Below are 16800 nucleotides of genomic sequence, written 5' to 3'. Positions count from 1 at the left end.
ATTTGTCAGCCTTATCGGCTTTCTTTTGTTTGCCAGACCAGCCCTCTTTGTTTAAATCTCCTATTGTATTGCGATTCATTAAGGGCCTTACCAATAAATTTCCTCCTACACCTTTTATTGTACCTCAATGGGACTTAAACCTTGTTCTTACGTTCTTGATGGGTTCTCCTTTTGAACCTTTACACACATGTCCCTTAAGACTTGTCTTTTAAGACTATTTTTCTGGTGGCAATTACCTCGGCAAGGAGGGTAAGTGAGCTTCAAGCTCTTAGTTCAAAGCCCCCATTTTTATCCATTCATGCTGAAAGAATGGTTCTCAGGACCAGGGCTGCTTTTCTGCCTAAAGTGGTAACTCCTTTTCATCTGGGGCAGTCCGTTACCCTCCCTACCTTTTATCCTCCCCCTCACCCTTCCAAGGAGGAGGAGAGACTACACCGCTTGGATCCGAAGAGGGCGGTGAGCTTTTACCTGGAAAGGACACGAGAGTTCAGGTTGGAGGACCAGCTGTTTGTTGGTTTTGCTGGCTGCAAGAAGGGGAAGGCGGTGCACAAGCGCACGCTCTCGAGATGGATTATCCTCTGCATTAAGATCTGCTACGCCCTGGCGGGTAAGGAACCTCCAGAGAGTATAAGGGCTCACTCTACTAGAGCAAAGTCATCAACATCTGCTTTGTCTAGGGGTGTACCTGTTGAGGACATTTGTAGAGCGGCGACTTGGGCCTCCCTCCACACTTTCGCGAAGCATTACTGCTTGGATACCGAAGTGAGGCGGGATGGCCACTTTGCGCGCACTGTTCTCCAGGATTTTCTGGTATAGGAGAGTGGACACCCTCCTCCGGGACTCTATTCACAAGGTGAGGAATCCACTGGCAGATGTATCTATCAGAAGAACGAGTTACTTACCTTTTGGTAACGCTTTTTCTGGTAGATACAATATCTGCCTGTGGATTGCTCACTGACCCACCCGCCTCCCCGTTGTCCACTCTTCTCTACTTGATTTGATGTATTGTATATATTTTTATTGTCAAAGGAAATGTTTATTACGTTTTAATTTCCTGCATTGGTTTCACACTGTGTGTGTTATTTTGACATTTGTGTAACTGTGTATATTTCTACTGTCATCGGTCCGACCGTGTGCCTCGAAGGCACGGAAAAAAGGGCAGAACTGATTTCATCACGCCGGCGTCGGCCTATTATGGTGTCGGTGACGTCAGCGGAGTCGCGCGTGATGCCGTGCCTCTGTGATGTCGTACACGTCGGCGCGAAGCTACAAAAAGAATTTCCGAATGTTGCTGACGCAGGAGGATATTCACAAGGTGAGGAATCCACAGGCAGATATTGTATCTACCAGAAAAAGCGTTACCGAAGGTAAGTAACTTGTTCGTTTGAAATCCCCTTTGATTCATGTCTCTTCTGACTAGAACATCCAAGTAATTGATTTGAGTTTGACTTATTGTATGAGTGAACTTGATGCGGGTATCCTGTGAATTAAGTTGACTGATCAATGCTTCCAATTTCTCTTGTGGCTCCGTCCATAACACAAAGATGTCGTCTATGTATCGTGCGTATTGTATTGTGCAATACCAGCACTCCAATCAGGATTATGGAGTATATGATCACTTTCGAATTTGGCCATGAATATGTTGGCATAAGCAGGTGCCCCTATAAATCCCATCGATGTACCTGTTAATTGGGCGTAATAATCTGATTGCCATTGAAAATAACTGTGATGTAAACAAAAGTGTAAAAGTTGTAAGAAAAAAACCTTGTCCACATCAATGTCCTGCATTGTCAAGAGCCCATTCTACAGCTTCCATGCCAGCTTCATGCGGAATCGAGGTGTATAAAGCGGTTACATCGATGGTACACATACACCAATGACTCTGTGCGTAAGATTCGATGAGGTCCAACTTTTGAAGAAAATCCGTTGTGTCTTTGACATAGGTACACCAGTTTTGAACAGTGACCCGCATCCCGAAACTATTGGCCTGAGGGGGTGTGAACCGTATTCTTGTGGATCTTTGGGATCATGTAGATGTGTGGGGTCTTCTAGGGTTATTAGTTGTCAAGAATTGTTTGCATGATGAGTCAATGTGCCCCATTTGTTCTGCCTGTTGTAAAAGATCTTGCAACATGGTTTGTAACTGGATAGCGCACGCACAGATGGCAGTCTTCTTTCTATTTTTATTTTCAGTCCGAGGAACTCTCTCCAATAGTCCGTTCTTTATCCTACGATCCAGTAGTCCTATTTCTACCGCGTCTCCGGGCGCGTTATTCGAGTGTGTTTACTTCTGTCCGAATCGGCTCGTTTTTGGGAATCTCGTCGTCTCTTGGCGTTCTTTTAGGGTAAGTCTCTACCGCCCTCTTATCTGCAGTCTTAGTATCTTTTGGCTCACTATAGGAGATCCCCGTAATAACACTCTGTACTGTTACCATTCCAGCTACTGGTATCTACATTGGTTAGCCGCATTACCTGTTCTTCCGACAGGTAAGCACTGGTTTTTAGCATTTCTCTTTCTTGTATTGCAGATATCTATCACGGTTGTTTCAGATCGCTCGTGTTTATGTTTATATTTACAGGTGTTCACTCTTTTCATTCACCTACGAGACACACAAGTCCTACACCGGTAAGCGTTCAATATGGTCCACACTTTTGCGCGATAACATTTTTACACAGGCTTTCAGTAACACATAGTCATTTACCATTACAGTTGATCCTAGTGAGTCATTTTACGTGACTTTCCCCTACTCGGACAGTTTGGATATAATTAGCATCAGGTACTTCTTCATGCATTGTATCTTGTTCGGTGATTTGAACACTGGTACACCGTGACACCTTTTATTAACCACGCATGGTTTCGAGTTGTTATGCACAGACCTCCTATATATTCATTACCGTGAGCTTTGGCAACACTACACATAACTTACTATTTTTGGAAACTTGTATCAACCCTGCATGGTTCCTAGTTTGAAAACACAGATTTTGTATAAATTCACTCCATTGCACAACGGAAACATTATACAAAACTCTTTAACACCGAGCATTTCTTCACCAGCATGTTGGTTTTGCACGGATCACAATATTTTCAAGACACATGTTAATTTGGGTATCATCACGTGTTCATTTTTGAAACAACAATGTTGTTGAGACAACCTCCTATGTACGCATAATATACATCAGTGTGTTATTTATTCGTTTTCAGATGTGCCCCTGAAGAAGGGACCATGGGGTCCCGAAATGCATTGGGATGACTTTTCACAGATGTGCTTACTTCAGAATTATTGTTTGCAAAAATCATTGTTTACTTTGAATTGTTTTTGAAAATCGTGAAAATAGAAGTGGAGATGGTATCCACAAATAAACTACGTTTGTAATTCATGTTTATGTATCTCAGTATATCATATGGTTAATACAATTGTGAAAAGAATATTCATGGTTGGTTTTGTGTGCACACAAATTTTGGATTGAAAAATTGTTCCATTTACTTTGGCATCTGCTTTAGGTATAGTGCTACCCACTCAGGGATCATTCCCTGTTTTCTCTTAGGAAAATTTGAAACTCATGAAGACCCCAGATTCCGTGGCAGCTGTAGTCACTTGGCTGGATAAGAAGCATTAAGCGCCAGACAGCTCACCTACATGTTTAGTGGTCAACCCCGCCCTGACTCTGTGATCAAACAAGCAGCCCAAAGGCAGTCCAGTAAACCTTCTGCTTCATGCTCTGCCCCTCCTGATAGGAGGGTAGGCAGCTGGACAATATTGGTAAGCGCTTCTAAGCAATGGTGGCAACCTCCATCAGGGCATTCAATGTACTAGCTATATTAGGGAGATATGATTGAAAAATGCGGTTTGACATTTCAGTGCGCCTTGAATTTTTAATGGAGGATAAAAAAAAGAGGAAAAAGAAATTTTTCAGGAGGGTGAGAGGACTTCCTCCGAAATTATCCATACAGAGCTGAATCACTGCTCCACAGCCTTTCACCAGTTGGCAGGTGCGGCGGTCCTATGTTGTCTAGTTTGGTTGAAAGCCTCATCCTTTTGCCCGGAGGTCTCAATGTGGAGGCATTCATGGAAGATTGACAAGCCGGATGTGCGAGTGGAGGCCCATTGGGGGGCTTGAAATGTCTCAGACAGCTGCACCTAATTGAGGCACACACTGCAAGACCCACAAACCAATGTGGACTCATTCGAGTCACCCATTGGAGGGCTCATATTTTTAAGTGGGAGGTGTGGCCTCTATGCCAAAATGACTATTGCGCCTCTGAAGAGTGCAATGAACACATAACGTGACAGGCGTGAATCGACAGGCCAGCGGTTGGCTATGTGTTGTGCTTGATGTACTCCAAGGCTGGGCTGGAGTACATTTAAGCAGTAGTAGAAATTTTATGAAGTTCAATTATCTTACTTGAATGTAGTGTGTGCTATGTATTAGTTTGTCGCCACCTAGATGGAGACCTACATACAGAAAAGATGGAGGAAGAGGTTGAGGTCTTCAGCCATAGGTTTGTGAATTGCATTGGTACTTCTGCAAAACGCCAATTACCTTTTGTGCATCAAGCCGAGTATCTATAATATGGTTTAGATAGAGAGCCAAACTTTAATTTCATGACAGACATAAGAGCCTTTCGGGTTGGCTTTAGAGCTCATGCAGCTTAAAGCAAAGTGGTTGTTACCGAGCTCTCTATCAAAGTCTCTGGTAGTACATTTTGCTGCAAATGTAATTGTAGAATATTTTCTCATCTGGACAATCTCGGTTCACTAGCTTGTTTCTTTTTTTATGCTTTCATCTATAAATTGTTTTGTTCCTCAAACGCCCCCTCTGTCTTGAAATTGGGATGAACTCGCTATTCTACCCCACTCCACTTCAATCTACCCAAACCCACTCTACACCAATCTACTGCACTCCACCACACTCTACCCCAACCTTCCCACTCCAATGTACCCCACCCCTCTCTAACCCCAATCTACACTACTCCAATCTACCACAATGTACCCCACTGAAATCTACTTAATATTCTCCACTCTACCCCAATCCACCCCACTCCATTTAAATCTACCAGAATCTACACCACACCAATCTACCACAGCGTACCCCACTGCATCCTACCCAATCTATCCCACTCCACCCCAATCTAGCCCGCTCCACTCCAATTTACCCTGCTCCAATCTAACCTGCCCCACCCCAATCCAATCTACCCTACCCCAATCTTCCTCACCCCAATCCAATCTACCTTAGTCTACCACAGTCCACTCCAGCCCAATCTGGCCCACCCCACTTAACCACAATCTACCCCACTCCAATGTACCCTACTCCACTCCAGTCTAAAACAAGCCACCTACTTAATCTACCCACACCTCTTCAATCCACCCCACCCCAATCCACTCCATTTCAATCCATTCTACTCCAGTCTACCCACTCTGCTCCAATCTACCCCACTCCCTTCTCCCCCACCTCACCTCAATCTATCCCACTCCAATCTACCCCAATCCACCACATCCCACTTCACTACATACCACTAACCATGAACAGCAGCCCCACTGGTGTACAGCATGGTTAAATCACATTGCCAAAGCCAATAGCTCATGCATAGAGAAAACCTATTGGTTTTGCTAATGCCTATTATTTAATTAGTTTCATGTTTACATTGATTATAATTTTTACACTTTTCAAACTATTCTGTTCAGCATTTTTGTATATTAATAAAGATGCCTTGATAGAGATGCTATCCATTTCTGGTTGTGCCCACCCTTTTTCACCATCCTGCGTCTCCTTCCTTTAATGGGAAAATATATGAGAATTTATAATAAAATAATTACCAAATTTCTTTTTTCTCTAACTCTTGCCGATCAATATAACCTGATTCAAATTGCCAGATGCACTGCCGTATTAAAGTGAAGGTATACGAGCTACCATGAAACAAAGCTTTAAATTCCTTTTAGTGAGGTTTGCCACCTGCTTATCTTTTTCCTGCTTTTACCTTTAAAAGGAGATGATTGAAAGGGGTTTTATATCAAATGCTTTTCCATGATAGTGACATTAACATATAAACATGCAAATGTCTTTCATTGTGTTTTTGTTCACATTTACATTGACCATAGCTAATGTAGGCCTGCAATTAATTGGCTAACGTTCAGTGCCATCTTGCTTTGTGATAAATACATTTTTTATTTCTAGTCAAAACAGAAGTTCTGATTAGCAAATGCAATGTTCTTTCACTTTCTTTCCCAAGTGAAATGTTTTATTTTTACTGTGATAATCATGGAATTGTATAATTGGTAGAATACTCAGAGAGTCAACTGCAGAGGGCAGGCTGGTCCATTTATTTCATTGTTTATTGCACATAATGTAAGTTCGAGGACACATAGAAGCTGTATTGAGATGAATCATGAGAAGGTAATTAGTCCACAATTGTATCATTTCACTTTAACCTTATTGGATCATTTTTATGGGAACCCGTGTGTGTGTGGGTGTGTGTGTGTGTGTATTAAAGTATTAGTATGGCATTGTTTAAGCTAGTGCAATGTAGATTAGTCAGTCCACTTTTTGATGCAGTTTGAGCAGAGTAAGAAATTTTAGTATACTCACTTTGTGGGAGAACTAGTTCTTAATCCTTCATTTTGAGGCGAGACTCCTAGTTTGATCACTTCCGTTTATGATTTTGAATTGATTTGAACTTCAGAATAATTAACGTATTCATATATTGATTAATTGACACTAATTTCATGCTTTTTGCCTTCTGTAAACCATTGATCCATACTCAACCTTAATGGTTTGAAACGTAATAATTATCTGTCTATATTGTGAAGTCAAATGTTCTTCATGTTATAACTGTATGTTTTGATTTGTTGAATAGCTTCAATTTGGATCTTTGATTCATTAGATAGCGCTTTATGGGCCCATGAAATATGAACAAGGAAAAGCACTAACATTAAACAAATCGTTTTTAACCCAGTTCATGCTACTTCATAGTATTTAGTTCTATTTTTAGATAATGGCAAAACATGACTTTTTGTAAAAAGTACACATTATGCTCCTAATTTTTTCAAGCAGTTTCATATTTGTGTTCAGTCCATAGGTATATATTTTCAGTTTGTGTAGTTGTAATTAGCGTGTCAGTGATTGAAAACCATTTTTGCGCGATTTGTTTTTCAGTTGTTAGTTGTTCATCTCCATCTATCGAAAATGGAGAAAAAACATCTGGCTTTGGAATTGGGCCTTTCAAATACCAAGAATCTGTTAACTTTATATGCAAAGAAGGCTTTTACATGAACGGAACTGCTCTAGTGGAATGCGATGAAAACAGTAATTGGTATCCTGCGTTGCCAACATGTGTCTTTGGTGTGCGTGAGTATCAGCAAATGTGTTCGTATAAAAATGTTAAATAATTTACGTAACAGCTAGAATGATTAAAGTAGTTTCTTAAGTTAATTCTGAGAAAGTTCTGAGAAACATTATGGTGAAAATAAACAACACCCGAATACCTGTGTCATATATCCTCTAAATGTGAAGTTGCTTTGCAGGGAGCCAACTTATTTTGATGGTCACTTTTTATGTTGGGCTGCGTGTAAGGTACTGAGACATTTATGTAGGTTAAGGGGAATAGTGACCTTGCTATTTGCATGCTTTTAGGTTTGGGTTAATGCTTCAGCAACCTTGTATTTATTTTGAGGATCAATTTGGAATAAATTATGTGGTAAGCAAACCCAATATCAGGTCGCTAAACCGAAATAACAAATTGTTTTCCAACATGTAATAGACTTCTGCGTCAAAATGACTGAAAAGGTAAATTAAAATAACTATTTATTTATTGAAATACCAATCCAGCCTTAATAACCGAATTACCTTTTTATCCTTCCGTTAATAAAATTCCCAAATGTCACTATCACTCTATGCACTGAAAAGGCTGGTAAGTTGGTGACCTTACCAGCTATATCCAGCTATGCAGATGTAATTAATTTTCTAACTATTGGCATACTCCCAAACAGTATAGCTTTGGTTGGTCCTAGTTACATGTATTTGGTTGCTAGAACCTATGCATCTCATAGCGAGCTGTACAGATATCATGATAGGATTGCCTACTAGGTCTATCAAGAACAATACTATTTTTATCAGCAAAAGAGATTTGTTCACTTCCCCTAACACACTTAGGGCCAGATGTAGGTAGGGATTTACCGGTCGGTAACGGCCGAATTCGGCCGTTACCGACCGGTAAAAGGAATTTGAGATGTAGGGGGCAAATTATTACAGAATCGGTAAATTTACCGATCAGTAAATTTACCGATTCTGTAAATTACCGAATCGGTATTTTTACCGATTCGGTAATTTTGAGATGTAGGTGGGACTCTGCTGAGTCCCACAAGCCTTACAGAATCGGTATTTTACCATCAAATTCAATTTGATGGTAAAATACCGATTCCGGTGTGCATGCATATGTGTGCATGCACACCTCTGCCATATGACAGGCAGACCTGCCCTTAGGGCAGGTATGCCTGCCACATGGCACCCGAGCCTCTTTTGGGGGTGCCAGAGGGTGTCAAAGTGACACCCCCTGCACCCTTGTGACATTCGGTATTTACCGATTCGGTAAATACCGAATCGGTAATGCCCATGCATTCCTATGGGCTTCAAAGCCCATAGAAATGAATGGGCATTACCGGTCGGTGTTTACCGAATCGGTAAATACCGATTTTTACCGATTCGGTAAAAAAACATCTGGATGTACCTACATCTCCCTGCTTCTATTTTACCGATTCATAAATACCGAATCGGTAAAATTCGGTATTTATGAGTCGGTAAAATAGATTTACCTACATCTGGCCCTAGATCATTTCCTTCGTAGCGACTCCAGCAGTAGTCATTAATGGACTCTGGGATATGTTAAATGCATTGTACCGAAGGCCTGTTTTTGAGGGTCACAACAAGGAGCATCCATAAAGCTGATAACAGAATTAGGGCACATCATAAATCATGTTTTGTTGGTACCATACTCATTTTAGGAATTGTAGTGTTTTCTTAGGTGATCTCATCCTGCGTAAAATGCTGATCCTCTGCTGGGATTTGATTAACTATTTTTGAGAGAAAACCGTTTTCTCCCTTTTAGAAGTGATGGAAGTGCTACACAAGCTAAAATGAGAGCATATTTTCTGTAAATTCGCACTATCTTCATCAGTCATAAGAGAATAACGTCTGGGATACTGAGTAAAATATGTACTTCCAACAGCAGCCCCCTTTCCTCCGTTATTCCTCCATGTTCTAATGAACAAGTAGAGCACTAATATTCTTTTTTATGAAAAACGGGTGGGACACCAAAAACAATCTTGATGAACTAAAAGTTGTAAAGCTTAAAACATTCCATCTAGAAATTACCAAAATGAAGGGGTTTTTAATCGAAATTATGGTTAGTGCTGTAGAAAGAAACATCTGTTTCAGAAAAGGGGAGTGATTATGTTATGGACCTGAGAGGCTGGAATCAGTTATGCCGTACAGTGAGTGGGTACCTCTCAGACCATTGACTATCCAATCTTTCTACTACACAGGTCTCTTATCGATACCTCCGGGTGTGTGATGGTTACTATGTAAACTTTCTTCAATTCATTTTAACAGTGAGTCAACATTTTCCCAAAAATCACCACATTTCTGATAGATACATCTGCCGTGTGGATTCCTCACCTTGTGAATATCCCCTTGCGCCAGCAACATTCGGAAATTCTTTTCGTAGCTTCGCGCCGACGTGGACTTGGACGTCATAGAGGCACGGCATCGCTCGCGACTCCGCTGACGTCACCGACGCCTATAATAGGCCCACGCCGGCGTGATGACATCAGTTCCCTTTTTTCTGCGTCGTCGACGCTAACGGTTTTCTGGGATCGTACTGTAGCTTCCTAGTAACTTTGTTACTCTTATTCTGTTATTGCTGTTTCTATTTTCTTCGAGATGTCGTCAAAGAAGACTGGCTTTAAGGCTTGCGGAGAATGTGGCAAGACTATGTCTATTACTGACCCACATGAGTGCTGCGTCTGGTGCCTGAGTTCCGACCATGACGTCGAGGATTGCCGACAGCGGAGTCGCGAGCGATGCCGTGCCTCCATGACCTCCAAGTCCACGTCGGCGCAAAGCTACGAAAAGAATTTCCAAATGTTGCTGGCGCAAGGGGATATTCACAAGGTGAGGAATCCACAGGCAGATATTGTATCTACCAGAAAAAGCGTTACCGAAGGTAAGTAACTTGTTCTTTAGGCAAATTATTTGTCATTTCAACATTGCATATTTACTTTGATCTTTTTTAGTTTACATGTTCTCCTTTGATTCACACAATCATTATCGCACAATGATAATGTTTCAGAATTGCTTCCTTTTTCAGCAATTCCTACACATAAAAGCCTTATATACAGTGCATACAAAAAACTGAAAATTTACAAACAGTACATGAACAACTCATTATGAATTTGGACAGTCCTACTATATTAGTGTGTATCGGGACCATAAAGGTCAGAGAACACCTGGAAAGGTCCATGTCTGAGTTGTCCAAGTTCAGCTTAGAAAGTGTTTAGGCACGTAATTGTTCTCAGCGGAAATACTCTTGGCCTCAGTTATGGGGAAAGGGTGTCGTGCCGATGCATTTTGACCTTTGTGTGGGGACCATGAGGATTTCGAGAAGATCTTCCTGAGGGCTGGGAACGTCTGTGTAGGACACTAGTATATATCACGGTATATCTTGTCCTGGCATAGATGCCTGGAAGAGGTGGCTGGACATCTGGGTTGGATGTACACCTTATTCAAAATTGTTATATCTTGTTGCGGTGCTGGAATGACTTCTAGTGAATAGGACCCGCAACGCTCTCATTACGTGTCTGCTTTTATTCTTTGGTGACTTACCGGACCCTTTATTAAATAAGTATCGAGGAGAAAGAGCAGAACTGGTCCCAATACACTGTCCAAGTTCATAATGAGTTGTTTATGTACTGTTTGTACATTTTCAGTTTTTTGTATGCACTGTATATCTGGGTGGTTGGTCCCCTGTACCTGTGCTGTACAATTAATCAAAGAAATAGAACATCCAATTGGTCAAAAGGGCTTCTTTTCCTGTCAGGTGCTCTGGGACCAACCTGCTGTACTGAGGAATCTCATTGGCTGGCTGCAACAGGATCAGGAAAAAAATGTTAAGCCATAAGGGAACTGGGTAGGGGTATCCTGACCCCCTTGGTTTTCTTAGGGGCAGGGGTCAATGGGGTGGGGGGGTCCACAGGTGGGTTGCATGACCTTGTGGGGCATGGCCAACAGTGGGGTGTTGGCCACCCATGGGTGTAGCTCCTAGAAACAGCTAGGCCTTGTGACCAACCCTATACTGCACACAATACAAAAGTTGTGCTCCATGAGGTATTAGGGTGATTGTGATTAATAAAAACAGGAATTCACTGGATAAAAACAAAGTTTAAAGTGACATTTTACTTGGGCTTTTTGTAATAATTTCAAAACATTTAAAACAAAAATTCAACAGTTACAGTTTGCTGAGCTGTCAACCTCTTCTTTGAAGTAGTTAAGTGGGCAAACCCATTAAGGGAAGTAGAAATGTGTCCACACCTATCATATGTAAGATTATTTCAAGGCAAAGCCCTATGGCACTGTGTCACAATGATTGTATAGTTTCATCACGGATGTCATCAGTGATGTAATATGTGAGATCCTTAGCAAGTCATAAGCAATTGGTAAACTATAACTGGTGAATAATGGACCTGATCGCCTTGGTGTGGTTGTCCGACAACATTATTTCGTTCCAGCCTCCTGTTCTTTCTTAATTCGTTCTTGCTGACTTTAGGACTCTGCACACCATACCACTGCTAACCAGTGCTAACATGCTTGTGCTTTCTCCTTTGGAATTAGTTGCATTGTCCTACACCCAATTGGCATATTTAATCTACTTGTAAGTTACTAGTAAAGTTGAACTAGATTTACTGAGGACCTGTAAATTTAATGCTACTAGTGGGCCTGCAGCACTCATTGTGCCTCCCTTTAAACATGTCTCAGGCCTGCCATTGCAGCCTGTGTGCAGTTTTAAACTGCCATTTTAACCTACCAAAATAAACCTTTTGTTGGGCCTTAACCTTCCTTTTTAATACATATACGTCACCCCTAGTGTAGTCCCTAAACAGCCATGAGGCAGGGTGCAGCGTATTTAAAGCGTTGGGCATGCAATTTTAAGTTTTAAATTTCCTGGTAGTGAAAAACGATTAAATTTGTTTTTTTAATAACTACAAGGTCTGCCTCTCCTATAGGATAACATTGAGTTAAATTATTACAGTGAACAAGTGATAACTTTCAATTGGAAGTAGGTAGAAATGTCGAGTTTATTGTCTAATGAATTGAAATGTAACCCCCTTTAATGGTAAAGTCGATTTGAAGTCACAATTCTGGCATGTTCTTGTCCAAACCATTTGGTGGCTGCAAACTGTTTCCTGGGTCACCAGGCAAGGTGTAGCTGGCAATTGGTCTTTGTATATTGCCCCCAGACAGTCGGAAAAAGGAGCATAGGTGCTGGGAGTATGGGCCAACTCTGACTTTATGAGGGGGAGGAGCTGTCACCTACCATACTTGTGCATCAGAAAGGCTCTGCCTGAGCACACTCACAAATGGTTTGACACTAGTGTGTTGTAAGCTTACACAAGGTTGGAAACCTCCAGAACCTTCTTCTACTTCGAGTGGGTACCCAATATAAATATTGGACGCTCAGACCAAATCTTCAGTACTCTTCTGGACTTGTGGAAGACTCGGAGGACTGCTGTGCTGCCCTGCAAGAAGGACTGCTACTCTATTGGCTTGCTGTCTGATGCCCTGCTGCTTGAGCAAAGGACTTGGCTCAAGGGCTAGTTGGCTGGCCTACGATCAGAGCCTTGTGGGACAGAAAAGGCTCTAACCTGCTTGAATCCAGCACCTGGACTCTGTCTCCTGCGAGCCCTACCCGCCATTTCCTCACAGTTCTGCTTTGGAATGGCCACTGTGTGACGCATCCCCGACGTAAAACTTGAATTGCAGCCCCCAAGTCTCCTCTGGACCACTACTACGCAACTCATCCTTGACATAGGCCTTTGCATCACATGCCCATCGTCGACGGCATCCTCAATGACAGTCCACTACTCTGCATTGCAGCCCTGCAGCTTCCTTGGAACCACCAATGTGGGACGTATTCGCGACACAGGATCTCACAAAGCTCTGCATCCAGGATTTAAGGTACTTTGTTTAGTGGGCCAAACCTGGTCCCTATATGCTGCCCCCACTCCATCATAGTGAGCCTGAACTTGTGATTTTGTCGCAGTCCTGTGCGACCAGATAACCATAGTTGGCGCTTTGTGCTTCTTGACACTGTTTTTACTTAAAACTTTGAAATTGCATATCTCCGGTTCTACTCATTGAAAATATGCCATTTTGGTCTCTCTTAATTTGTTAAAGTTCACTCTTATTTTTCTAATTTGGTGTGGAATATTTTCTAGTGTTGTGTTTTCACTTTCTTACTGTTTGAATTGTTGCATATATACTTATAGTTAAGCCTAACTGCTTTTTTGCCAAGCTACCAGAGGGTTAAGCACAGGTTAATTTGAAGTTTACATGTGCTTTACCATCACAGCAATTATGGTTGCTGCTTGAGTAGGGTTTCAACCCCTTCAACCAGTAATCACATTTCCTATATTGGTGTTCAGTAGTGAGATTAGTACTTGTTTTTCTGCAGTGCCATACAGTGATTTTGGGTTACACTAAAATCCCAGATCAATAATTTGAAACCATTTCAATTTAAAAAAGACATTCTTCTTGATTGGCTCTTTTGCTTCCATCGAATTCACTCTCATTGCTACTGTGACTGTCTGAGGCTACACCTGCAAGACAAATAGTTTGAAGCCTATGAGGTTGGTCAGGAGATGACTGGGATCTCTGAAGAGGGCTGGGGACCAGTCTCAGGAGGCTTATACCTAGTGAAGAGAGGAATGCTCTACTGCCCCAGAGAAGGGGGAGAGGATGAGGTATCTGCCCCATGAAGGACACCCTTGTCAGAATACATGGCCTCACCCCAGAAAAGTACAGGCATGCTTTTATGAGCAGTCGGAAGCTGCCCCATCAGTCCTGGGTGGTTTGTGCAGATTCCTTTTGCAAGGTATTGGATGTTAGGTGAAGAAAAAGATTAATAGGGGTTTATAGGAAAGTGTGTTTCTGTTGCAGTAACACCCCCCCCACTTTTTGCCAGAATTCTGATGCACTTTGACTTGATTTGCCCATGGTCCCTGCCAATCAGGCTCCCAGGGCCTGTGTACTTTCCCAAAACTGGACATTTGTACTCACAATTGGCACCTCTCTGACCACTTCTAAGTCCCTCGCAAAAGGTACCATGTGTACAAAGGGCACTGTGACCATGGAATTCATCTCAGTGCTGCAGCACATATTGTGCCACCCTTAGAGGCCCTGTACCTTAACACAAACACACTGCCATTGCAGGTTGTTTGTTTTGGTGCAGAGAAAAGTGAAGAGTCGACATGGCACACACACACCTGTGTGCCATGCCTACAACCCAATGCATATGGTATAGGTAAGTCACCCCTCTAGCTGGGTGCAATATACCACTGGTGAGGCCTGGTGAGGCATGAGCCCTGTGCCTCTACAGTGTCTAAGTATATTCTTAGACATTGTAAGTGCAGTAAAGCCATAAAGAGTATATGGTCTGGGAGTTTGTCATTACGAACTCCACAGTACCATAATGGCTTTACTGATTTATGGTAGTAAACTTCTCTGCATAATAAAACCACACTGATGCCAGTGTGGGATTTATTATACAATGTACTCGGAGGGAATCTTAGAGATGCCCCTTGAAAAACCACCTGCCTCTGGTGGGTTTCCTGACTGGTAAACTGGACTACCACCACAAGTCATCTTTCTGGACCCCTGGGGCTGGAGCCTCCGCTCCCTGGGCCCAGAAACAAAGCCTTTCCTGGGTGGAGGTGGTCACACCTCCCCCAGGTCAAGAAGAGCCGTCTGTGGCAGGGGAGCTTCAAATGGCCTTTGCAACGCAGCGCTCAGCCTCTCCTGCTATCAGGGGTAGGCCGCCTTCCTGTCTCACCCCCTTTTCGGCTGGAAGACAGGCGGGAAAAATTAGACCAGCCAAGAAGGTGTACCCTCCTCTGCCAACCCTCGGGTGGGGGAGGCGATATGAAGCCCACTCTTTAGTGCCTGCCATCTTGCATATAGCAGGCACTCTTCAATCAGGATTAGGGATTATGCCCACTCGCCCCACGTGGGATGAGCACCCCAAGGGTTTGTCACCCTATGGTCAGTAGCCCATTGGCTACTACCTCAAGACTCCTAAAATGCCCCCTAAATCCAGTTTTTAGGGGCCAGCCCTGAACCCAGAAGGCAGACAAGCAAGAAGAAAAAGAAGTACAGAAAAGCCGTTCTGAAGGAAGAAGAGGACACCAACGTCCTTGGCACCAGCCGTACCGGCCTTTCCCGACCACGACTTGCTTCAGTGTAATCCCGGCGTGTACTGTAGCCAGCAGCCCCCAGAACCTGGAGGAACTGCCCACCCTTCCCTACAAAGACTTTGTCCCACCTGAGCACCGGACTTGCCCAAGTACCAGACTCTGGCCAAATCCGCGAGTCTGCACCAGGCGCCAACGGCCCGAGTTTGAGTGTCCAAACACCACAAGGAGATCCCCTCCGCAATCCTGGCTTGGGCCCTGGTGACCCCTGACCTACCTCAAGCCTCCTGGTGACGCCTGCAGCCTCTATCTGGAGGGTCTCCCCACCCCTGCACTCAATGCCACAAGGCCTTGGGTGGCCCAACCAACGGTGTCAATGCAACCCCCAGCATCCCAACTTACCTCTCCAACCAATGGTCGCTTCCAGGAAGCCTCCTTGCCCGACCCTGCAGTGTTTGTTCCAACCAGAGATTTCCCATTGAAACCCAACACCGATCCAGCACCCTGCACCCAGCCGCTGCTGTGGGTGCACTTTGTGTGCTAACTTGGATCCCCCTTTGCCCTAAGCTTAACCCTAGGAGCTTTGCTCCCTCAATCCCGTGGCTTGCCCCTGAGCAGCCACCAACTGATGGTCCCCTAACCCCGCAGGCTAACATTGCGCCTCAGCACTCTGTAACTGGCCGCCGTAGTGCCGCTGAGGGTGCTTTTTTGAGTGCATCCTTGACCCTATGGGAACTCTTGTTCTAACCTCAGAAACTCAATCCTCAAGACCATTTACTTACCTGCAAACCGATAACCTATTTTTTTCTCCATAGTAGTGCATTGACTGTAAAAACTGTTTTACTTACCTTTGTCTAGGAAATGTCCCAGTGTGATATCTAGGCATATCACACTGAGTAGAAAAAACTAATCTAAAAAGTACTCTAAAGAGTAATCTGAAAAGTAATTACAAATAACTATTGTCTTTAAATGTTTTACAAACCTGTAAATTCAATTTCATCCAGCTTACTTGTTTTGAACAACCTGTCTTGAAAAGTAAAATTTTACTTACCTGTACCTAGTCCTGCTTGGTTCTAAAAATAAATATAAGTAAATATTTTTTATACAAACAATTGGTCTGAGTTCAGTCTTTGAGTGTGTGACATCATTTCTTGCTTGAGAGTGTACACTGAATACTTAACACTGCCCTCTGAAAAAAGCTTACTGCTCGCTAAAACTGCCACAAATCGAGAGTAAGGTATTATCTCCTTTTATCCCCGTAAGGGACCAGGAAGGAAGGTGAAGAAGAAGGTCTGGCACAAATTCCATTATTGGTGACATAGAAAACAAAATCGAAACAAACAAC

General features: G+C 43.0%; 1 protein-coding gene across 2 annotated transcripts in view; it reads left to right on the top strand.

Moving 5' to 3' along the window:
• The window catches only part of LOC144755519 (membrane cofactor protein-like), a 584025-nt gene that overhangs the window by 352390 nt on the left and 214835 nt on the right, over positions 1 to 16800 (top strand). For both annotated transcript variants that reach the window (XM_078644523.1, XM_078644522.1), the window contains exon 6: positions 7153 to 7344. In XM_078644523.1, the coding sequence (XP_078500649.1) occupies positions 7153 to 7344 (192 nt within the window). The remainder of the gene's footprint in view (positions 1 to 7152; positions 7345 to 16800) is intronic.

This window comes from Lissotriton helveticus, chromosome 5_1 (assembly GCF_964261635.1).
Source record: "Lissotriton helveticus chromosome 5_1, aLisHel1.1, whole genome shotgun sequence".
Taxonomy (NCBI): domain Eukaryota; kingdom Metazoa; phylum Chordata; class Amphibia; order Caudata; family Salamandridae; genus Lissotriton; species Lissotriton helveticus.
This window is presented reverse-complemented; position numbering and strand designations above follow the sequence as displayed.